The sequence below is a fragment of the Eucyclogobius newberryi genome, unplaced genomic scaffold (genome assembly GCF_026437365.1).
Source record: "Eucyclogobius newberryi isolate DKJ021-1_F unplaced genomic scaffold, fEucNew1.0.hap1 SCAF_17, whole genome shotgun sequence".
Taxonomy (NCBI): domain Eukaryota; kingdom Metazoa; phylum Chordata; class Actinopteri; order Gobiiformes; family Gobiidae; genus Eucyclogobius; species Eucyclogobius newberryi.
This window is the reverse complement of record NW_027315801.1, coordinates 18,420,796-18,445,830: the sequence shown is the minus strand read 5'-3', so window position 1 is coordinate 18,445,830 and position 25,035 is coordinate 18,420,796. Positions and strand designations below refer to the sequence as shown.

The following is a 25,035-nucleotide window of genomic DNA, read 5'->3' as shown; positions in this document are numbered from 1 at the left end:
GTGAAGAGCTGGAGGAAGTGCGTGTGAAGAGCTGGTGGAAGTGCGTGTGAAGAGCTGGAGGAAGTGTGTGTGGTGAGCTGGAGGAAGTGTATGTGAAGAGCTGGAGGAAGTTTGTGTGGTGAGTTGGAGGAAGTGTGTGTGTGTGAAGAGCTGGAGGAAGTGTGTGTGAAGAGCTGGAGGAAGTGTGTGTGAAGAGCTGGAGGAAGTGCATGTGTGAAGAGCTGGAGGAAGTGTGTGTGGTGAGCTGGAGGAAGTGTGTGTGAAGAGCTGGAGGACGTGTGTGTGAAGAGCTGGAGGAAATGTGTGTGGTGAGCTGGAGGAAGTGTGTGTGGAAGAGCTGCAGGAAGTGTGTGTGGACGAGCTGGAGGAAGTGGGTGTGAAGAGCTGGAGGAAGTGTGTGTGAAGAGCTGGAGGAAGTGCGTGTGAAGAGCTGGAGGAAGTGCGTGTGAAGAGCTGGTGGAAGTGCGTGTGAAGAGCTGGAGGAAGTGCGTGTGTGAAGAGCTGGAGGAAGTGTGTTTGGTGAGCTGGAGGAAGTGTGTGTGAAGAGCTGGAGGACGTGTGTGTGAAGAGCTGGAGGAAATGTGTGTGGAAGAGCTGGAGGAAGTGTGTGTGGAAGAGCTGCAGGAAGTGTGTGTGGACGAGCTGGAGGAAGTGGGTGTGAAGAGCTGGAGGAAGTGTGTGTGAAGAGCTGGAGGAAGTGCGTGTGAAGAGCTGGATGAAGTGCGTGTGAAGAGCTGGAGGAAGTGCGTGTGAAGAGCTGGTGGAAGTGCGTGTGAAGAGCTGGAGGAAGTGTGTGTGGTGAGCTGGAGGAAGTGTGTGTGTGTGAAGAGCTGGAGGAAGTGTGTGTGAAGAGCTGGAGGAAGTGTGTGTGAAGAGCTGGAGGAAGTGTGTGTGAAGAGCTGGAGGAAATGTGTGTGGTGAGCTGGAGGAAGTGTGTGTGAAGAGCTGGAGGAAGTGTGTGTGAAGAGGGCACTCATGACCCGGCCCTGGATAAGCAGAAGAAATGGATATAATGATATATTAGTGGTCCCAATAATGCAGAACACTATGTTAGTGTTAATGCGGTGATGTGTTCATAAGCCATATGTACACAATGTGTACTAAAGTTTGGAGGTGAACATGTGTAGTACACATGTACTACACATGTACTACACATGTACTACACATGTTCACCTCCAAACATTAGGTTACCATAAAATAATGAATGACCTAAAATTAGAAATATTTTGTATCTTTTCTCCTCACATTAGTTCGGTAGAATATAAGCATTTGATAAAGTACAAATATATCAAAGTATTTAAGAAAAATATAATTCAAACTCCAGTTCCGTGTGAGTTTTTCAGTGGAATGTTACACTTCCAACATGTCTGCTGGAACCGGATGAAGGTTATAGATAGCCGTTATTATGCCACGAACCGTTGAATTCCACGCATGCGCAAACCTCACACAGGCGCCAGCTTGTCACGTGATCCCGCTGCATTCACGTCCCTCCTCCTGATTTCAAACTGTGGAACTTTCATCAATAATGAACAATACATCATAACAGCACACTTTTCACGCAGTATCTTTGCTATATTTTTGTAAAGTTACACTGAATATCTTGCTGTCATTGCTCCACTTAAAGTGAAAATACATAGAGTTTGTTCAGAGTAGCTCGTTTCTCCGCGCGCCCCTGAAGCGGCGCCGCGCGGTGAAGATGGCGTGCTGTGGGAACTGTTTTTGTTGCAAGTGCTGCTGCAAGGAACCAGAGACCAGCACCCCTGAAGAACTGGTATGTGCCCGGGTTTGGGGGGGCTCCAGGGCCTGTCCTGGCAGCCCGGGGGCCGCGCCCTGGGGCCCTTTATCACTACATCATCCTGGTGTGCGCTCTCATGTTCTGTTCTGACTCTTATTTACCAGCTCCATCTTTTGCATCATGATGGTTATTTAAATTACAGTCACTGATGAAAGTCGTGCTGAAATCTGAACTCATTGTGGCCACATTCACTATTAAGTGCTCTCGTTTTTCTAATTATTACTTAGTTTGGCGAGTTAGCACATGTGACACATTAATGGCAGTTTTACATAAGTCAAGTGGCAGTTTGTGATGGTAAATAGAAAAATAAAAGTCAAACATTACAGGAACAGTATCTCTCTGTCCATGTCATCAATAAGCGACAGTCCATCTTAATACAGGGACAACTCACACATCTTCTGACAGTTAAACAATCATTCAACAAAATAAAGGTATTCTTAACAATCTTATTTTAATATAAACGTCACAAAAAGTCAGACTGGGGAACAATTGTAGATTTCTTTGTAAAATTGTATTCTAGCTATTATAAATCTCATGTTCACTAGGTGTGTGTGACATGCAGTTGTGCCTCCTCCACAGTCTCTGGAGGAGAAGGACGTTTGCAAACGTCACGTGTGTTGTACAGAATTGAACTGTCATTACTTTGTTGGCAGACAATCCTTGGAGAGTTTCAAAGTGAAGACGAAATTCTTCCTAGGAAAGACTACGAGGTTAGATGCATGTGTCATGCTGATGATGATTGTGACAGAGGAAATGTCAGGAGAAGTGAAAGTGCTGACTTTGTCTCCCCAGAGCTTAGATTATGACCGTTGTATCAATGAGCCATATGTGGAGGTCCTGGAGGGGATCACCAATGAGGTACGCCAAGACGCCGTCTGGTCAACCCTGTCAGTAGAGCTAGTTTATATCTTCATGTGTACATTTGTAGTATGATATTGTGTTTTTCTTGGTCTTTTGTAGTAATAGGAAACATGGTTTAACAGTAACATATATTATATTATATTTTATGAATATATTCTCAAATGCTATGGGCCCTGATTATAAGCTGAGCACAGCTTTAGTTAAGTCCTGTTTTCAAAGTGTACTGTCTTTACTATGCTGAACGTTTCATGTTTTACTGTATAGTTTGTACTAATCAAAACTAAGAATCCGTTAGGATTGAGGGATTCATAGCTGAGAAGTCTAATCTAATGTCCTGTTTCCTGTGCAGAAAGCCCGTAAGTTCGAGGCCCTGCGCTGGATCATGGTGTTTGTGATCGGTGTGACTGTGGGGCTGGTGAGGAAGTCTCTGGAGCATTTCTGTGCACACTTTCAACTCTACAGTTTTAACTTAAATTTGCTGTGTTTTATTTTTAGGTGGGCGTATTTGTGGATTTCTTTGTACATATTTTTACCAAACTCAAACTCAGTGTGGTTGGAGACTGTATCCTTTCATTCAAGCTTTCTCTTTTCCAATCTGACAAGAGTTGAAGAAGGGCTGCACAATATTACAAACATGATATCCAATAGCTATGTTGCATTAACATAATTGCAATATTTTAATGTACCTTTTTAAACGGTGAGTTCAATTAAATTAAAAACGCATTTAAATGAATAACGCGCATGAATTAATTGTAAACAGATATCTGCAACAAGCTAATCTTTTCTTTTTTTTTAACTTAATGCAGTAGTTACAAAAAAATAAGCCATTAATGTTCTTAAAGGTGGAATGGACGATTTTTTTCAGCAAATTTTTTATCATATTTCCTCGTGGCGTGGATAAATCATTTGTCCTGCCACGTATCAATCATAAAACGCACCTATTGCTCACCTGCAGCCGCGTGCGGTTCGTCCCCACGTTTCCGCGTGCCTAAGCGCATGGATCTATCATAATATAGTTCCCTCAGTGTACGGGGCAAAATGAAGATGGAGAAAGACAGTTCGAGCTGACGCAGAAGTGGACAGAAATCTACGGGAGACGAGAGATGCACTCCGTTGCGCTAATAAACAAACGCACGTGTGTTGTATCAGTCCGCACGGGGGAGTGTGCATGCGCACTTCCGCCTGCGTTCTCAAATCGCCGAAAAATTCGTCCATTGCGCCTTTAAGACTCAAAAACATATGAGCAACAAGTATTGTTGCCCTTTGCCTCCCTTCTGCAGATGGAAACAAGGTAAAGACAATTAGGTCAAAAATATGACTTCATAAAATGTTAATACAGACAAAATCAATCAGATATCATTGTGATATTTTTGGGGATTATCTCAATGACAGTATTAAGGCAATGTTATTGCAATCTATCAGAAATGTGTAATAAGATGCCTTTTTAATGTATTTAAAGAAACATATGATATGACTGTAAAACAAACTAAACAAAGTGCAGAAATATAATTTTCTTTTTTTTTTTAGTTTATTTATGTAATGAGACACAATATACATTAACCTTAACAGAAGCGTTAAGGTTAGCAGGCCTGCCCAGGGTTAAGGTGGGCAGGCTCTTAACCCTGGGCAGGCTCAGGTCTTATAGAATATGTACTTGATATTCAAATTTTGCAAATCTCCAAAACAGCAATGGTGATATTATACATTCTTTATACATCTCCCACCTGTAATTCACTGGGAGTTATGATCATTGCTCTAATCAATGACCAAACTGGGGCAGAGCACTTGTTTAATCTACATGAATTACAAAACATGACTAATAAAAGGTTCTATAAGTTAACATCACAGTGTAAATCTTGCTTCAAACATGGGTGGTTATGACTTTTCCTCCCATTGCTCAGGTCCGTGTGCATGTCGTGCAGCAGCTTGTGTTGCGTTCCTTAAGCGTCCCATCTCAGCTGTGGAGCGCTGCACGGACAAAGGATGCCTGTCCCTGTCCCTGCTGGAGCTGCTGGCCTTTAACCTCACCTTTGTGCTGCTGGCCAGTGTGCTGGTCCTCATCGAGGTGAGCCACGCCCATGGCCTTGACTCAGACTTTCAGCTGCTCTATGTGGATCAATCAGAGCTTTAACCTGAACAAAAAAATGATTTCTTCTTAAATGTTTAGCAATTTGCATGACCCAGAGTGCCATTAGATCCCTGCTGGCCCCAGAGTCATTTAGTGCTTACACATCCATAGAAGCGTAGATACAAACGTAACTGAATAATATTGAGTCAGAAGAAATAAATGCATCAGTCAATCAAAATGTGAGCAATTTCAATGAATCAGAGTTTTAATCTGGAAAAAACATGAATTTATTTACTGTATGAAATTACATATGTATGTATGCATGTATTTATATATTTATTTATTTATCTATGCATGCATTTCATTATATATTCTCAAAGTTTTAACAATTTGTATGAATGTCCATTTTGCCTTTAAAAAACATTGATTGATTGATTGACTTTTGATTGATTTTACTGCAGAAACTATTTAATAGATTAATCAAAACTAATCAATTATTGGTATAATTGTTGACAAAATTAGTAATGTAATAATTGTGTTCTGACAAAAGACTTAACGACTCAAACAGAGCAGGAATTACAAACAGGAAAGATGATTATTTAATGTTTTTGATCAAAACACAATTTTGTCTGTAAAACTACCATCAGAATGTCCACAAGGGACGTCAGCTTTGCTTCATCTGGGTCAGATTTAGTACAAATCTGACATTTACAGACATTGTGTGTTCTAAACAACAAATTAATTAATCAACAAATAATTGCTTGATCAATCAATTAGCAAAATAATCTTTATTTGCAGACAATCTTTATTTGTATGTTTTTATCCTCAAACTTTTAGCAATTTCTATGATCAGAATTTTAGCTTGAAAAAACAATTATCTTATTTATTTACATACTTATTTAGTCCAGCATCTGTCGCCCTCCGAAGAACCTGCAGTTGTGATTTTGGGCGTTACAAAAATAAATTGAATTGACATGAATTGAGCATCTCGCATTACAATTGTGTAAAGTCCTTTTTCTTTAAACACGGGGCAGTTCAGAATGTCCATAATGTAGAAAATGAACCCGTCCTAATGCAGTGTCTGTGCCTGACGCTCTGTCTGTTCTGCTCCTGCTCCTGCTCCGTGTCAGCCGGTGGCCGCAGGCTCGGGGATCCCAGAAATCAAAAGTTACCTGAACGGAGTGAAGATCCCGGGCATTGTGCGACTCAGGACGTTCCTGTGTAAGGTGGCCGGTGTTCTGTTCAGCGTGGCAGGAGGTAAGTGTGTGCGTGTGTGCGTCTGTCTGTCTGTCTGTCTGTCTGTCTGTCTGTCTGTGTCTGTATCTGTATCCTCTCTGGGTTCCTCGGTGTGTGAGCTGACGGCCCCATGTGTTGCAGGGCTGTTTGTGGGCAAAGAGGGGCCCATGATCCACAGCGGGGCCATTGTGGGAGCAGGTCTTCCTCAGGTAAGACACCACACAACACTTTGGTGGGATATACCGTGTGTGTGTATATATAATAGAATAATATTATAAAATATATAATAAAATATATATATATCTGAAAGATATTTTTATTTTATTTATTTTTAATTAGCTCTTTTTGCAGCTTTATTTGTTTGTCAGGCTTATTTGATTTCAGACCATATTGCCTTCCTATTCTGTACAAAATTACAGACCTATATTCAAATGGTTTCATAAAAACAATTTCTTTGTTGTAAGATCTTTTGCCGTCTCTCATTTGGATCTTTTTGTTTGTCACTTATGCACAAAAGAGACTATTTATTTATGTATTTATACACTGTCATACCATTCTTGTACCAGAAGCGAGAGCTCTCAGACAGACATGAGGCTTGCAGAGCAGTGGCACATGTAGATGGAACACTTACAACAGAATGAACATCAGGATTATCTTCTTCGCTGATGTAGAAGTCATGAGAATAAAAGCAGATATAGAATGCCTGTTTGCACCCACTGTGTGTTCTCCAGTACACCACTGATGATGATGATGATGATCGTGGCTTATCCACAGTATTGATCTTTTTGTATTAACTGTATATTTGGTCTCTCAGTTTCAGAGCATCACTTTTAAGTGGATCAAGTTGGACTTCCCGTACTTCCGTAGTGACAGGTCTGTGTCTGCAGGCTGCAGAGCTCTCTGGTTCTGGGGGGCTAGTCCTTCCTTCTAAACCAGTTGACTCTCGTCTGTGTCCTCTCAGGGATAAGCGTGACTTTGTGTCAGCTGGAGCTGCTGCTGGAGTGGCCGCTGCCTTTGGGGCACCTATAGGGGGCACTCTTTTCAGTTTGGAAGAGGGCTCTTCTTTCTGGAACCAGGCCCTCACCTGGAAAGTGGTATGTGTTGCATGGATCGCTTCATTTGCTTAATATTGAATCAATGTTTTTGATCATTTTTTTTTGTCTTTTTCATCAGCTTTTCTGTTCCATGTCAGCAACTTTCACTCTGAACTTCTTTCGCTCGGGGATCTACTTTAACAAGTGGGGCTCGTTCCAGCTCCCTGGTCTGCTCAACTTTGGGGAATTCAAGGTAAACTGATCCTGGGGAGTAGAGTTTCCTGAAAAGGGAAATACCTAGTGCTGCCCGGTGGAGGAGTGATTAAGGCACAGCACACATACGCCAGGCTCCAAATCCCGACTCTGACAATGTACTGCATGTCCTCCCTTCTCTCTCGTCCCCAGGCCCTCGGGCAACACAATCTTAAAGAATTAAAAAAATAAAAGGGAGAAACCTTTTGTACTTTTTAGTGTGCAGACGGTGACAAGCAGTGCCACCTGTGGACGGCGGTGGACCTGGCCTTCTTTGTGCTGATGGGGGTGGTGGGCGGCCTCCTGGGGGCGCTCTTCAACTGCATGAACAAGTGTCTGGCCAAGTATCGCATAAAGCACATCCACCCTAAAGCACGGTTCGTCAGGTGAGCCGTCCCAGGCCAAAGGAGAGGCTGAACTTTGGCCTTCATGTGTGTGTCTGTGCCCAGGGTCCTGGAGAGTCTGCTGGTTTCCATGGTGACGTCACTGCTCATATTCGCCTCATCCATGTTGGTGGGAGAATGTCTTCAGCTGCACGCTACTCCGCACAACACAACAGTATGTACAACACTGTGTGTCTCCGTGTGTCTCTGTGTGTGTCTCTCTGTGTGTCTCTCTGTGCCTCTCTGTTTCTCTGTGTGTCTCTCTGTCCCTCTGTGTCCCTCTGTGTCCCTCTGTGTGCCTCTGTGTGCCTCTGTGTGTCTCTGTGTGTCGCCGTGTGTCTTAGTTTTTTTCTGTGTGTCTCCGTGTGTCTCTGTGTGTCTCCATGCAAAATATATGTGCACCGCAGACACATCCTGACAGCTGCTGAGCACGCCATGTATCTGTATTAGAAACCGTCTCCTCTCGTACATTAGTAACCTGCACGACACGGCCAGAATCTATTCTGTGAGAGGAGAGAGCAGGGCACCAAGTACCAAACACACACACACAGAGGGACGTAGAACTGCCCCGGGACAGAGCGCGGGACAAAGTAGACTAGTCACAAGTGTGTCACTGATAAAGTCACTTCTGTAAGGAAAGGAAATTCGCTCATAATTCAACATTTTCTGTCATCATCAAATTCTGGTGAGCACAACATATTTCAGAGATCTGAACCATAAACCAGGTCAACAAATCCCTGACCCTGACCTGTCCACCTGCTCAACTTCAACTATAGTCATGTTGAGTCACAATAATGCAGCCTAGAGCCACCTCAAAGAATGTTTGGCTTAATCTTGAATCAATGGAGGTTTTTTGCTAAACACTGAACTTTCTAAGCATTCATTGAAAAGTATTGTTTTATGATGCATGTATTTCCTGTAGCGGGTTGTTCCACTACTCTTTTCTTTACTTTTTAAACATTGTTGTTGCTTTAATTAGAGGTGTGCAAAAATATAGAAATATCGATATCTTGTGATGCTAAATTTGGTGATACAGTGTCAATATTGTGGTCTGCTGTATCGACATTTTTGGTACAATAAGTGTCACAGCACTAGAATTGTGTTGCTTGTTTAAAGAAAGGAAACTTGTTTATGCAAAGCATGTGACATTTTTATTGTCGTTTTGATGATTAAAATGGGTGAATTTCAGTTTGAGTTTGTGCAGGTCGCGATTTGACAAAGAACCAGGTTGTTAAACTGTATTGGGTTCTTTAAAACATCGTGATATATCATAGAATATCATGAGCAATCTCGCAAAATCGTGATTTTCATTGTATCGCGAGCTGTGTATCGCTGTGTATTTGCAACCCTCGTTTTTAATATCTAATATTATGTATCAGGCTTTTTAAATGTGCAGTATCTTACTCTGGGGGAGGATTTACTTTGCTTGGAACCTTTGACCCTATTAAAGATGATTACGTGGCAAAGTTACATAATTCACCTTTACATTCGTTGGGTGGTTTGAGTCCTATAATTTAGCTGATTCATATCTGAAAAGAGTTGTGGGTGTCCCTCAGCAATGTTCCCAGTTAAGGTGAAGGTATTTCCTCCATAGGGAAACCTCAGCATTTGACCCATCCTGTGGTCACTGCAGTGCCCGGGGACCCGCCTCCAGATCTTTGTGCTAGGCTTGGTCAGGACTGTAGCTGGAGGATTTGAGCTATTTGCGCATGTTTTGGGTGTTCCCAGTCTCCCCCGTCTCCCCTGTCTGATTGTGTTTATTGTTTCCAGGGCAGTGACAGCACAAACTCCTCTCTGCGCCAGTACTTCTGCCCCAACAACACTTACAACGACATGGCCACGCTGCTCTTCAACCCCCAGGAGAAGGCCATCCACCAGCTCTTTCACCAGGACGGTAACCACGGCAACACCGCCCCTCTCTTGCATACAGATATGTGCAGAATGGGATAAGATCATGTACCTGTGTTTGTAATTGTGTTGTCAACATCGGTGGTTCCCAAAGTGGGACCCCTATGGGACCTCAGAGGCACTGCATGGGGGCCCTCAAACTTTGTAAGAAGATTCAGTTTGAAATGAGCATTTATAATATACTAAAATTGTTGAAATGCCACGATATTTATATGTTTGTACATTTTATAGGAAGATATTGTTGAATATAGTGCAAATGGCTCTAGTGGGGCTCATGTGACATCACAACATTCTACTGAAGAATCACAGTTTAAAATGGGGCTGTCTAGGGATGAGGTTAGACTTTGGAATCCCAGCCTTATTGACTATAGTGACATTTTCGCAGATTTTGGCACAAATTCAGAACTGCACAAAAGCAATAAGTGCAATCTCATTTTCCATAAAAGATGCTTAAAAAAATAAAAATAAATAAATAATCAAATCCTTTTTAACATTATGAATCGAGAACTATGAACAACATGAAAAATGTCTGATAAAATGATGGCTTGAATGCCTATGTGCTGTGTGCAGGCCTGTTCAGCCCCCTCAGCCTGTCGGTTTTCTTCTTGCTGTACCTGCTGCTGGCGTGTTGGACTTACGGCGTGTCTGTGCCCAGTGGTCTGTTTGTGCCCTCTCTGCTCTGTGGAGCAGCCTTCGGACGCCTCGTGGCCAACATCCTCAATGTGTGAGAAAAACACCACACTCTGGGTTCACTCTGCAGTGCTTCACTCTGCAGTGCTTCACTCTGCAGTGCTTCACTCTGCAGTGCTTCACTCTGCATTGCTTCACTCTGCATTGCTTCACTCTGCAGTGCTTCACTCTGCAGTGCTTCACTCTGCAGTGCTTTCTGCTGTATCATTGTGCACCAAACATAAGGCTCAGAAAGATTCATTTCATTTGTAATGATGCTGGACACATGAAAGGCTGTGTTCATGCTAGCACACATGAAGCACACATGCTACGTACATCAAAATTGGGACTAAAATCAGATGTAAACTAGGACTAGCCCATGACTAAACCTACATCAGGACTAAACATAGATCAAACCAGGAAAAAAAACGTTTGAACACTTTATAAACTGACCACACATGCTCATGAGTAAGGTATGGACTTTTATAGGACATTATTGACCTAAGAACCCTAAACCCAAGGAAGATGCACGCGAACATGAATCTGAAATCAGAAGCCGTAGTTCTGGAGTTGGTGAATGCATAAAGTCTGCACAGGGTTATATCACTAACCCATTACTAATGATTGTTAATCATTGTTTTAATCAAATCAGTTTAACAAAAGCTTTAGTGTCCATCATGTGGGTTTGCAATGAATCAACATTTAAAAAGGATTACAAGTATTGCTTCAATAAATTACCAAAATGGTGATGTAAGAAGTATTTAATTCTCTCCACAAAATCTGGAGCAAACCTGACTTGGCTTCACCGTCTCACTCGTCACTGACTTTAAAACCACGACATTTCGACCCTCTCACTTTCAAAATGTCTGGTCACCTACCCCCTATCTCCACTTAGTACTCTATACTTGCTATTATTCAAAAAATGTTTTACTGAATTTTATACATGTAGAGTAAAAATAAACCTGAAATGGTCATTAAAGAAAAATTAAATTAAGTCTGCTGTCTGTTGCCACTATGAAGAGTTTTGAGCTGGAAGATTTCTAATGAAGACACAAATAACTGATTAAGATTTTGTCCATAATCGAGCAGCAGTGACTGAATGTATGTCACTGAGCACTGAAGTGTAAGTGTTGTGTTGGCAGGGAGCTGCACATGGAAGTGTACTCCGGGACCTTCGCACTGATCGGGGCAGCAGCCTTTTTGGGGGGCGTGGTTCGGATGACCATCAGCCTTACGGTCATCCTCATTGAGTCCACAAACGAGATCACGTACGGGCTGCCCATCATGATCACGCTGATGGTAGGAGCACTGCAGCCCTGGAGGACCCCGCCCCTCACCCTGCCCTTTAGTCCTCCAGACCCCACCCCTCACTCTGCCCTTTAGTCCACCAGACCCCGCCCCTCACTCTGCCCTTTAGTCCTCCAGACCCCACCCCTCACTCTGCCCTTTAGTCCACCAGACCCCGCCTCTCACTCTGCCCTTTAGTCCTCCAGACCCCGCCCCTCACTCTCCCCTTTAGTCCTCCAGACCCCACCCCTCACTCTCCCCTTTAGTCCACCTCTCCTTTTGTAGATTTCTGCAACTAAAAGGGATAATGGTGAATAAAGCTTTGCATTCATTAAGCTATAAATGTATTTGGGGAATGATCATTTTCATTAAGGTTGTGCATTGGGGAGTAATCTATTAATTGCCGGAGTAGTTTGAAGAAACCGTCAAGATCACATTATTTTAACTGGGCTCTATAAAGTATATTTTTCACAAACATCTCCAGCGACACTTTTGATGGTATAAGAAGGTGGAAACAGAATCTCATGGCAATATTGCAGTTTTAGGGCGCAATCCACACAATCTACTCCAGGGGTGTCAAACTTAATTTGGGCCGCAGGCCGAATTTCGACGCTCAGGCTGGGTCACGGACCAAACATTACATAAAAATAAAACAGTGAAAAAAAAAAAAAAAAGTAATAGTAAAAGATAGATTACCTTTATCTGTGTTGCAACACAGATTAGGTACAGAATTAGATTAGGCACATAAGTATAATAATAGAAAACTGTTAACTTTATAAACTCTTATAAAAAAAAAAAACTGCTGTCTTATTTACAGCTGTTATATGGACAGAAAGTATTGCACCAGGATGATTGGCATTATGTCACAGTATTGCACATGATTATGAAAGCTGAATGACACATGTAGTTCAACTTCTGATAACACTGATGTGTCCCCCCAGGCCTTTTTCTTACTACTTTTTACTCACAAAGTATTTTTTGATATCTGGGCAGACACTCACTGGGCAACACTACTGGTCAAATAGCTTTGTTAAATGCTTAGTGTTGCTTGTATAGTTTTCATCAGTGTTTTGTGAAGTGCTGTTTGGCTGAAGAGCTTTAGAAAGTGATACAACTGAGCCGTGTTGTGTTCAAGTGTGTGAAGTACCCGCTCAGATCGCATCTTTGATGTTAAGCTGTCAATAATGCTTATAGTTACAAATTGTATGTACACTAACAATGTGTTTCTGTATTTAAGTAGGCCTAATTATTTTATGTGTGTTTTTCCTCTATAAAATATGCTTTTTATTTGGATTATGAACCTGTATCACTTTTTTGATCACAAGATGTCGTCGTGGAGCAAATGAAACACTGTATTTATGCAATTGGCTCAAAGCCTCAAATGGTTCACGAGCCTTCATTCGGCCATCACTAACTCCCAGTTAATTTTTGAAATGTTTTATTAGTCGTGCTGATGATATATAATTGCTCAGGCGACCTGTTGTCACCAGTTTGTAGCTTTTAGGTTCTTTTCAGACTCTCCCAGGATCTTGTGTAACTGACTGTTATGTTTCTGACCAGGTGGCAAAGTGGACTGGAGACCTGTTTAACAAGGGCATCTACGACATCCACATCGAGCTGCGAGGGGTCCCGCTGCTGGACTGGGAGACGGAGGTGGAGATGGACAAGTATGACGAGCAATCACCACCACGCAAGAAACGACAAACTTTACTGCACATTTTTTTTGTCATAGATGGCGTTTGAATCCTATATCCAAAAACAATTCTCAATAGTACTAAATCTACCGCTTCACTTAAGCAAATATAAAAACTAAACAATATTGCAATATTGTCACAAAAACACAAATCCAGTATCAGTCGATAAGTAGACTTGAACTAGAGCAGATCACAGCAGATCTAGGCATATAACGGGTTTAAACAGAGACTTAAACTAGTCTAGGTCTACATTTGGATTACATCAAGCGTAAATTAGAGTAGACCACAAAATCTGAACCAGGACTAAACAAAGCCTATAAGCTCTTAAATATAAATGGCCTTACAACATCTGGTTCAGTTGATGTAAAAAGCTTGCTGTTGGCTACTGAAGAACAGCTTCACAGCTTTGTCACTAAATCCACATCTGTCTGTACTTACCTTGCAGTTACAAGTTAAGCCCATTCAAACCCTGAACCTCTGGCCTACTGAGAACACAGACAGAAATGCTGCAAGTTTGCACCATGGTTCGGCTCACTTTACTTTATGAAGGGCCTATATGGCCTAGCTGACTTGATTTTAGCTGGTAGGCCACCAATTGAATAGCCCTGGTGTATGGACTTTATCACATGGTGTGGCAGATCTCGAGTCGGACTTGGGCAGGGAATGGATGAGAGGCAAAGCAGACTTTTTCAAGAAGCAGACGGCCAACTCCCAACTCGATAACTCTAACGTGTGATTGGATGAATTGAACTTAGTCCTTGTGAAGTGTATATGAAGTGTTACTGTATTTAGGCTGACGGCCAGTGACATCATGGAGCCCAACCTGACATACGTTTACCCGCACACCCGCGTACAGTCCCTGGTCAGCATCCTGCGCACCACCGTGTACCATGCCTTCCCTGTGGTCACAGAGAACCGGCACAATGAGAGGGACTTCAGCAAAGGCAACATCCTGGTCAGCAACAACATTCACTTCAAGGTACATCCTGACTGAGTGCTGCTTGGCCCGCACGGGTCCCACTCCCAGCCCCACTCCCAGCCCCACTCACATTTCTGTACGCACACTTTGTATTGAGACCCATACCAAACCTTTCTCAATTCAATCAGTTTTTTGTGGACATTTTTTAAAATAAAATCTGAAGTGAAATCTGGTGACATGTATTAGTTAATCAATGGATTTTTATATTGAAGACAATTCATTTTCTTTTTCATTTTTGTCTCTGCTACATTAGTTTTCAAAATATAATGTGATCTCGGTTGATTGGCAAAGACCTTTTTAAAAGGAGTTTATTTAAGATAAGATAATCCTTTATCTTATCTTAAGTAAACTCCTTTTTATTTTACTATTTATACAGTATGTATCCCCTTAGCTGAAAGTTAAGCAAACAGATTGTCTTCCTTGATCCATTGTAATAATAAAATAAATCTAAAAAAATATTTCAACCATACAAAACAATCATTTTAGCCATAAGTAGTTGTGCGTCCTTCAAGGTCACTGCTGTTGTGATGTCTGTGTAGTGTAAATGTATGTGTGCACCAGCGTTCCAGTGTAGTGCCTCGAGCTGGGGAGCAGCGGCGGCGCTGTCAGTCCATGAAGTCGTACCCGTCCAGTGAGCTGAGGAACATGTGTGATGAGCGGCCCCCAGAGCCGGAGCCCACCGAAGAGGGGGAAGACCTGCTGCAACTGATGCTTCAAAGCAGGTCAGGGCCAGGACATTTCACACTCCAAGTTAGTAGTTTGAAAGACACGCTACATTAGAGTTAAGTCAATTTGGTCGCACAGTAATAATAGAATTATAGGTAATAGAATTGAAATGGCATAGTAACTGGGATAATGAGCCCTGTTTCCATCAGTCCTTCCACATACTGCCCTGGCTCCTGAAGTATTTCTGCTCTCCATCCTTGTCCAGGCACATGCCCTACCCAAACCTGTACCCAGACCAGTCGCCCAGTGAGGAATGGAGCATGGAGGAGCGCTTCAGGCCCCTCACCTTCCATGGCACCATCCTGCGTTCACAGCTCGTCAACCTGCTGCTCCGGGGTGCTTGCTACTCTGAGAACCAGTCGGTCAGTCTTTGCTCTTCTGAAGCGTGCGATTGGAAGTGGATACAAAGCATGTGTGTTGGGTTTCAAGATTAATAACACTTCACAATCACAATTTGAATGGTCAGTAGTCACTATTGGCAAATCTAAATATAACCTCTCCAAACAATGTGGGTTCTGAAGTGCATGGGATTCTTGTTATAGTCTAGCACTTCAGATTGAGTCTTCTCTTGGACTTGATTGTAACGATGTTCACTGTTTCAAAGTTACAACTGTTTTCTGGTGAGTTTGCAACATGCTTTGTTTAGAGTTTTGTATTTTCAAATTACACATGGTTTGATAGAGTCCCATGCAATGTTCCCTCTAATTTTTCATGTGTTTGGGCAAACACACTAGCTCCCTGGGCACACCGAGGACCACTGTGCGCAACATCAGATGTGCACGCTGTGGCATACATTAGAATAATCAAATTACAGCAGCAATTTTTATTAGTTTACTTTTATTACAAGAAATTAGGCCCACTTAAAATGAAAAATACAAAAATCCTGTTCATGAGATGTATAGTATATTCATATGTAGTTTGTAGTACTAGTATAGTAGTAGTTATATGTGAGAGTCCTGCTTAGGCCTGGCTGTGGTCCAGTGGCACAAGACATTCCATCCTAAAAGAACCGCATTTCTTTTTTACTTTGGCTTGGTGAGTGGATGTGTCCCAGGCGCTGCCCGTTCGTTTCACCATGATAAGGGGGTGTGTCTTTTAAAGGTCCCATAACATTCAAAATCGACTTTTCAGCGCTTTCTCTTCCCCCCCTGCAAGGGTGGGGGCGAATATCAAACCAAGCCGTCTGCATTTCCGGGTTGGTGAGGGGGTCCAAGGTCTGGGTGATATTTCTTAACTATTATGTTAAGGGTGTTGCACAACCCTTATTATTATCAATTATACACTTAGGATAGACTACGAAACGTGAAAAAAAGCATGTTATGGCACCTTTAACTCCACCGCATTATTGTTATCTAGGAACCTGCAAGGTGCGTATGGGCAGGGCACTTATGCACTATCAATGCTCTGATTGGCTGTGTAGCGTATGTAAACCGTATTGTATCATTGGCTGGACAAGTGTCACTGACAGGTGTCCAGTCAATGATACATACAGCGCTCCTGAATAAAAATCGGGCACACGATATTTACGTCAAAAATAGAACTTGTCCATATACGGGCCGCAACTGTCAATAAACCGCGCGGCGCACCCGCGGTCCACACAGCCGGCGCGCGGCGCACTCGCGGGACTAATTACTCTAATATCTCAGTGAATATGAGTCTGATTGTAATAAAACACACAGCGTTTTGAAACTAAATATATAGACACACGAGTTACACGACGTGTCCCCTGGACAGTGCTTCTACTGTCCACTAGAGTCTTCTACAGTGTGTCAAACACTTGCGCTTCATTCTAGATTGCTCCCAGTGGCCGTTTGGTAATTAGATTAGGTCTAATATTAGAAATTAATTAATAGGGTTATGGTGGAAAAAAAATCTGCGCGCCATAGATTTTCTTCTACGCGCACTATGTGCGAGCAGTGCGCAATTGCGCAGCTTAGAGGGAACAGTGGTCCCATATAACCATGACCTGTGCTGACCTGTGCTGTTTCTGTCAGAGTGCCACTCAGCCAAGGCTGTCATACGCAGAGATGACTGAGGATTATCCCCGCTTCCCTGACATCCACGATGTGGACCTAACTCAGCTCAACCCTCGCATGATAGTGGTATGTATAAGCCTTCTTATTGCTGTCTAAATGATGCATAAATCATATAAATAAGGTCTTTATAATGCTTCCAATTCTCACTGGCGAGCCTTCGGTTTTGGAATAACTTTTTATTTTTTTTTTAACATTCAGATATTTATGTAGATCACGTTGTATGTTATCAATATGTGGATGAAAAATTTAGCACCAATTTTAGCTGCTGTATGTTGAACCAGCATCATGTAAGATTCCTGGAAGCGGGCTCCATGGAAATGGAAAGCAAAAACACAACTTTAGAACATTCTCCACTGAGACGGATACATTTTTTGCCATTATTTGGAATGTTAGGGGCATAATAAGAACATCTCCATGAAGACAAGCAGGTGGCAGATCCTCCGCCACAAAAGTCAAGATCGAGAAGAAACAAGCCCCTTATCAGCAAGAGTCTATGTTTTCAAGTTTTTAAGTGCTATAAAAAACCCTGTAATTAACTAATTGCTTTTATTTAAATCTATTACTTGGCTAAAGTCTTACATGACATAGTGGGGCTTTAACGTGAGATGCAATAATTAAAATGGTCACATTTATGTAGGTAATATCTCCCTCCTCGAGAGGGGCTGGACGCTCCACTTTTCTGGCCCCTCAGCTCAGCTGCACGTGTTAGAGTTCACCCCGGTGGACGAGAGGGTCGCGTCCCTTCGCCTTCGGGTCGGGGACAGGTCTCTCACTGTTGTGTCGGCCTACGGTCGAACAGCAGTGCAGAGTACCCGGCCCTCTTGGAGTCCTTGGGAGGGGTACTGGACAGTGCACCGACCGGGGACTCCGTTCTTCTACTGGGGGACTTCAACGCCCACGTGGGCAATGACAGTGACACCTGGAGAGGGGTGATCGGGAAGAACGGCTTCCCCGATCTGAACCCAAGCGGTGTTCAGTTGTTGGACTTCTGTGCTAGCCACGGATTGTCCATAAGGAACACCATGTTCAAGCACAGGGGTGTCCATCGGTGCACGTGGCACCAGGACACAGGCCGGAGGTCAATGATCGACTTTGTTGTCGTGTCATCTGACCTCCAGCCGTGTGTCTTGGACACTCGGGTGAAGAGAGGGGCGGAGCTGTCAACCGATCACCACCTGGTGGTGAGTTGGATCCGCTGGTGGAGGAGGAAGCCAGACAGACTTGGCAGACCCAAGCGTATTGTGAGGGTCTATTGGGAACGTCTTGCGGAGCCCTCTGTCAGTAGGGTATTCAACTCGCACCTCCGGGAGAGCTTCTACCAAGTCCCGGGGGAGGCTGGGGACATTGAGTCCGAGTAGACCATGTTCTCCGCCTCCATTGTCAATGTGGCTGCTTGGAGCTGTGGTCACAAGGTCTCCGGTGCCTGTCGAGGCGGCAATTCCCAAACTCGATGGTGGACGCTGGAAGTAAGGGATGTTGTCAGACTGAAGAAGGAGGCCTATCAGGCCACTCTGGCTTGTAGGTCTCCTGAGGTCATCGACAGGTATCGGCAGGCCAGGCGGGCCGCAGCTTGTGCTGTCGCAGAGGCAAAAATCCGGGGCTGGGAGGAGCTCGGGGAGGCCATGGAGGAGGACTATCGGTCTGCCCCAAAGAAATTCTGGCAAATCGTCCGGCGCCTCAGGAGGTGCTTCACCAACACTGTTTACCGTGCGAGTGGAGACCTGCTGACCTCAACTGGGGATGTCGTCAGACGGTGGAAGGAATACTTTGAGGACCTCCTTAATCCCACTGTCATGTCTTCCGAAGACCAAGCATACACTGAGGACTGACTTGTCCATCACCCAAGCTTAAGTCACTGAGGTTGTTGGCAAACTCCTCGGTGGCTCCGGGGGTGGATGAGATCCGCCCTGAGTACCTAAAGTCTCTGGATGTTGTAGGACTGTCTTGGCTGACACGTCTCTGGATGTTGTAGGACTGTCTTGGCTGACACGTCTCTGCAACACGGCGTGGCGGTCGGGGACAGTGCCTCTGGACTGGCAGACCCGTGGTCACACTCCTCAGCCTCCCCGGTAAGGTCTATTGCAGGTACTGGAGAGGAGAATCCGACCCGATAGTCGAACCTCAGATTCAGGAGGAGCAGAGCGGTTCTGGTCCTGGTCGTGGAACACTGGACCAGCTCTAGACTCTCCATTGGGTGCTCTAGGGTTCATGTGCTTTGTGGATCTGGAGAATTCTTTCGACCGTGTCCTTTGGGAGATGCTCCGGGAGTACGGGGTCCAGGGCCCTTTGCTCAGGCCTGTCCGGTCCCTGTATGACCGGCGGATCGGCACAGCGGCTGCAGTGATGCAGTCACTGCATCGGACTGTCGGAGTTGAGTTGAAAGGCAAAGCTCTCGATTTACCGGTCAATCGACGTTCCTGCCCTCATCTATGGTCATGAGCTTTGGGTAATGACCGAAAGGACAAGATCGCGGACACAAGTGGTCGAAATGAGTTTCCTCCGCCGGGTGGCTGGGCGCTCCCTTAGAGATAGGGTGAGGAGCTCAGTCACACGTCACACGAGGGGAGCTCGGAGTAGAGCCACTGCTCCTCCAGCTGAGATGGCCCCGAGGAAGACCCAGGACACGCTGGAGGGACTATGTCTCTCGGCTGGCCTGGGAACGCCTCGGGATCCCCCGGGAGGAGTTGGATGAAGTGTCTGGGGAGAAGAAAGTCTGGGAGTCCCTGCTTGGACTGCTGCCCCCGCGACCCGGCCCCGGATAAGAGGAAGAAGATGGATGGATGGACATTTATATAAGGCTTTTCTACCTTCAAAGAACCATTCACCCATTCACACACCAGGGTACAGTTCATAGACCTTGAAGATGAGGCAGGTTAAGTGTCTTGCTCAATGACACAACTGCAGTATTCACCTAAGGCAGTTGCGATCGCACTGCAAACCTGTGGATCTGACCACCCTAATTAACATGCTGACCTACAGTAAGACTCATTAACATATGTGGGTGAAACCTTGTGTCTACATTTAAGATATTATTGAAGTTGTTATTTTCAATAAATGCAAACTATTTTGTTTGTATTCAGTCTTAAAATGTCAAAAGCAGCAAATGGTGTATTAACCGAAGTACACTGAGTACTATTTTCTACCAAGGTGACCTTATCCGGTTTTCATAGAACCATAGTTACATTTGTGACTTTCGGTTTATTGTTCAATTGATTAAAAGCTGCTAATTTGATACAGGGTTCTTTAGGAAAAGTGTTTTCTCAATGTACCTCGGATGTAGAACTTCAGCCAGGACATTTATGAAATAGAAAAGCTGACTTTTATGCTGAACTTAAACATGGACAAATTTAACAGACATCGGGACATTTTATTCATTATTTCCTTTTGATTTGATCTTTTCACTCTCTGGTCTTGTTCTGTTTGTTCTTTCTGTTTTGTTCTTGTAGTTCTGAAAGTGTTTTTTGCCTGTATTACTTTGGTGACAGTTCACATACTTCTGACCTGTGCAGACACACGTGAGCCTGTCTGACCCCTTCTCCACGTGTTTTTCAGGACATTACCCCCTACATGAATCCCGGGCCCTACACCGTGTCGCCCAACAGCCGCATCTCCCAAGTCTTCAACCTGTTCCGCACCATGGGGCTCCGGCACCTGCCTGTGGTCAACGCAGTGGGAGAGGTAAGACCACGCCCCGCGCACACTCTGGCACTCAAACAAACTACACAGAATGCAGGCTGCAGTCAAGGCCTTTTCAGCTTAAAGGCGCAATGGACGATTTTTTGGCGATTTGAGAACGCAGGTTGAAGTGCGCATGCGCACTCCCCCGTGCGGACTGATACAACACACACGTGCGTTTGTTTATTAGCGCAACGGATCGCATCACATCTCTCGTCTCCCGTAGACTTCCTTCTTCTTCTGCGACAGCTCGAACTGTCTTTTTCCGTCTTCATTTTGTCCCGTACACTGAGGGAACTATATTATGATAGATCAATCAATCGCTTAGACACGCGGAAACGTGGGACGAGCCTCACGAGGCTGCAGGTGAGCGGTAGGTGCGTTTTATGATTGATATGTGGCAGGACTAATCGGCAGTCCACGCCACGAGGAAAAAATACTCAGATTTGGGCCAAAAAAATCGTCCATTCAACCTTTAAGTTAAGTGTGCAGTATACAAATAAAAATCAGATGATCATTTTGGCATAACAGGAACAATTCACAGAGGAAAAGCACTGGATCTGAGAATATTTTTGATGCTGCTGCTCCATCTATTGCTGTTACCACAAAACATGAGAATAGACCTGATGATCAAGTGATTTCCCTGAGGCCCTTTACATGAAGTATTAAATATGTTTCTCTCTATGCATCCAAAAAAGTCCACAGGAGCTGACACCCTTCAACCTAGGTTGCTTTTCTCATCAGCCCCACTAATAGTAAATTGTTTAACTCATGTTTTTAATCTCACAATTTACACTTAAAGGATCCCATTATTATGGAATACTGCTTTTGTTCTCTCTTTGCACAAAGGAGGCCGGAAAAATGATTTGAATAATTCCATCCAATCTCAAAACGATCTTGACTAGCAAAACTCTTGGAGAAGCTAATGCGTAACCAGGTACAAGCTTTCTTTACCAAATATTACATTTTAAACTGCTACCACTGCAGTTTTAGACAGAGGCATAGTACTATCACAGCTTAGAATCAGAAACAGAATCAGAAAGGATTTATTGCCATTTTCAATGAATAAAATTCACAAACATAGGAACTTGTCCCGTCTGCTACCATAGTTATAAAAGATGATCACTGTTGCATTGGACAATCATGAAGAATGTGCTGCTGTTGTTTTTGTCAAAGGCCTTTGGTTCTATAGAACATAGTATTCTCTTGAATTGTCTGGATGTTATTGGGTTTACTTCAAATGCACAAATAGAGCTCAAGCTGTTTCTGCTGATGGCTTTCAATCTGCATTTTCTTATCTTAACAAAGGTGTTCCTCAAGGCTCTGTCCTTGGACCACTTCTATTTACAATTTACATAAACTGAGTTAGTCATAATCTAAAACACAGTAGCATCCACTTATATGCAGATGATGTGATTCTACAGTGAGGATAGTAAGTATCTCTCTGCAATTTTGCAAGTTTTCCAAGGAGCGGTTCCAGGACATTAACCCAGGTCCAGAAGCTGGAGATGCTGAGCACAGAATACACGTCGCGCAGTCTCCACACACATCTCTGCTTATAGACTTGTGATCCATAAACAGGGCAGGCAGCATCGGAGCCACGGGAGCGGGTGATCCTGAAGCACACACCTCCAAACTGTTATGACCTGAGATGTCATGCCCCACCGCGAGCTCACTCCCAGTTTCCCAGTGATTGGAGTGTATGTACTCGAGATGGGCTTGTGCCAATTTAACCAGACTAAACCAAGACCAGGTCCAGGACAACAGAGACTGCATGAGTGGCATGCAGGATGTGAAGGTGTCCAGCAAAGAGCTTAAAGAGCCGAGTGTGTAATAGCGCTGTTTACATGAGTGGGAGCAAAAACACCCACGTAAACTTGAATGTATTCATTAATTATTCTATAACTTATAATTTGTTATTTATTCCCATGAAGGTTGTTTCATGACCATAATCCATGTGGGGATAGTAACACGACTCCAGTGCACTTGTTTTGAAGTTTATTAGTTACACTTTTGGCCTTTCACAGAATGCACCAGACCACGCCCTCAAGTGTTTAACTCCACCTCATATTTGGGCATAATCACACCTCTAGTTTAGAATTCCACGCCCTGCGCTGTCATCAAGTGCGCTTGGTGTCCTCTTGTCCACTTGTTTATTAAATGATTTGATGTCTTTTAATGAATTCAAAGCACTTTTAAAAGACTATTCTCAGTACCAGTACTCTTGTTTTAAAATATTCTATTCCATATAGTGTGTTTTCTATAATATATAAGTAAATGTTTTTGTGTTAACAGGCTGCTATCGTAAATGAGAGCTTGCTCTCAAGGGCCCTCCCTGTATAAATAAAGGTTATAATAATCACCATAAGACAATGATTTATATCTGATCTCAGAATCAGCTCATGATTCGATTTTTCATCACCCAGTCATAACATAAGCAAACCATGCACTATTGGAGGATCCAGATGTTTGCTTTTAAAAGAACCATTGAACAGGTCTGGGGATCCAGGGGTCTGGGGGACAGGGCCAGTCGTGCCGTGTCTAAAGGCCCCACCTCTGGGACGTCCTACAGTGTGGCTAGTGTAGTTAAAGCTGCTTTCTCTCTTGTAGATTGTTGGGATCATCACCAGACACAACCTGACTCACGAGTTCCTGCGGACTAAGCTGCGACAGCACTCCATCACAGTCTGACCCCCAGCTCGGCTCCCACGCTGAACCGGCCCTTCTGTTCGCACACAGCAGGGAGCCAGAGGACACTTTCAAATCTACACCTTCACCAGTGACTTTCGGTGTGTATCTGAGCTTTAACTGACCAAGTGCAGTCCTCGTTCTACACCTGCAAACTGACACACAGGGCCATTTCTTTCCTTGAAGTCTGGAGTTTTGTTTTTCATTTTATACTTTTGTTTTAAAATGTTTGTATTATATTTTGCACAGATAATTCTTTATTAACATTGAATATGATTAAATAAGGCTGCTTCTACTGTATGTAAAATCTATACATCTGCAGTGACTTTAGTTTTATTTTCAGAAAGTTTAATATATCCAGACTGTGTAACATAAGGATGCATTCACATGACGTCAGAACATTCTAGAATCTCTCAAGTTTAAAACAGATGAAGACAACGCTGGCTCTCTTTCTATCTGTAATGGTTAGTCTCCAGCTTTGATCTTTATGAAGCAAAGGTCTACTAGAGTTGAAACGAGTGAATTAGTTTCAACTAATCAATAATTGAAAAAGTCAACTAATTCAGTTATAAGTTGTCATCTGTTCCATACACAGCCAGAATTATCCCAAATAACACAAGACGAATCTGGTCGAATCTTGTTAAAATCTCTTATCAACTGGCCTTTTGCAAACTAAACAATGACTTGACTAATCAAAAGAATAATGGCAAGGTGAACCCATTACCAAAATGATCATTAGTTGCAGCCCTAAAGCCACCGGGTCAGTAAAACGGGATTTGGAGTAGAGTTCTGACTGTTTTAAATGGCAATGATTAAACCTTTGTTTATCAGGAAATTCATAATGAAAGCTATATTTATTTGTAAAAAAGTAAAAAAACAAAACTGATTCACTTTTGTCTTATCTCCCAGCCCTAATAGAGCAAGAATAGACTTATCATTTCCAGCATTCTTCTGAGACAAACATGGGTGCAGTATCTGTATAGTCCTGGGCCACAGATGAGGCACTGACTGTACCGCCACAAGAATGAGTTTCCATGGTTACCTGGAAACACATTGGTTTATAACAGACATTCTGTGTTTGTTTGTTTTTACGTCCCTTATTTGACCTAATGTGAGGGTGACACTGCAGCACTTTTGTTCATCGTTTTTTAATGTATATTTTCTCTTTTGTTTGAGAATGCAGTAACGCTGTTCCAGATGTACATTTCAGACAAACTTCGACTGAACCAGGCCAGTTTTAAAGGAACTAAAATGATGATGATGATTTATTTAAATGAATTGAGATGATTGTTGTAACATTCCATAGGCAGCAGCTTCATGACCGTCTTCTGCTCTAATGTTTTAATAAATGTAACTGGCTCAGAGATGTGTGCATTTGGATTGGGACGTGGGCTTAAGTCACAGCTGCTGTGGGGCAGACTAGCAGAAACATGGCTGCCATGCTCCAACCACTGTCACACTAATACAATGACACGAGGAAGATCATGTCTGAGCTGAATTAGGGCTCTTGGCTTTTGTCCCTTAATCAAAAGGTGGATGGTGTTTTTGTCGGCCGAAATTTTGTATTAATCGACTAATTGTTTTATTTAGATCAGGATTTACATAGACAACAGCAGTATGGGGCGGGCAAGGATTTAATTAAATATCGATTTTGAAAGTGAATAATTTTAATTTACAGTTTTATATAAATGGCATTGCTTTGTGATGCCCGCTCTGCCTCTTTAAGTTTACAAGGTAAATAACC

General features: G+C 43.2%; 1 protein-coding gene across 1 annotated transcript; it reads left to right on the top strand.

Moving 5' to 3' along the window:
• Positions 1–1,565: 1,565 nt before the first annotated feature.
• clcn6 (chloride channel 6) lies at positions 1,566–24,653 on the top strand. Its single transcript, XM_072449322.1, has 23 exons — positions 1,566–1,771; positions 2,449–2,505; positions 2,588–2,653; positions 3,006–3,071; positions 3,152–3,218; positions 4,615–4,721; positions 5,855–5,981; positions 6,102–6,169; positions 6,775–6,833; positions 6,922–7,054; positions 7,134–7,247; positions 7,466–7,632; positions 7,696–7,804; positions 9,400–9,523; positions 10,108–10,261; positions 11,349–11,505; positions 13,054–13,160; positions 13,980–14,166; positions 14,728–14,888; positions 15,098–15,254; positions 16,887–16,994; positions 20,481–20,606; positions 23,214–24,653. The coding sequence occupies exons 1-23, from the start codon at positions 1,697–1,699 to the stop codon at positions 23,292–23,294; spliced, it is 2,577 nt and encodes an 858-aa protein (XP_072305423.1). The 5' UTR covers positions 1,566–1,696; the 3' UTR covers positions 23,295–24,653.
• The last annotated feature ends 382 nt before the right edge of the window (positions 24,654–25,035 follow it).

Excerpts from the sequence above, each read along its gene's own strand:
- clcn6 (XM_072449322.1), top strand. The coding sequence starts at position 1,697 with ATGGCGTGCTGTGGGAACTGTTTTTGTTGCAAGTGCTGCTGCAAGGAA. Across the intron at positions 2,506-2,587 it reads TTCCTAGGAAAGACTACGAG|AGCTTAGATTATGACCGTTG; the intron begins GTTAGATGCATG and ends TTGTCTCCCCAG. Across the intron at positions 3,219-4,614 it reads ACTCAGTGTGGTTGGAGACT|CTGTGGAGCGCTGCACGGAC; the intron begins GTATCCTTTCAT and ends GTCCCATCTCAG.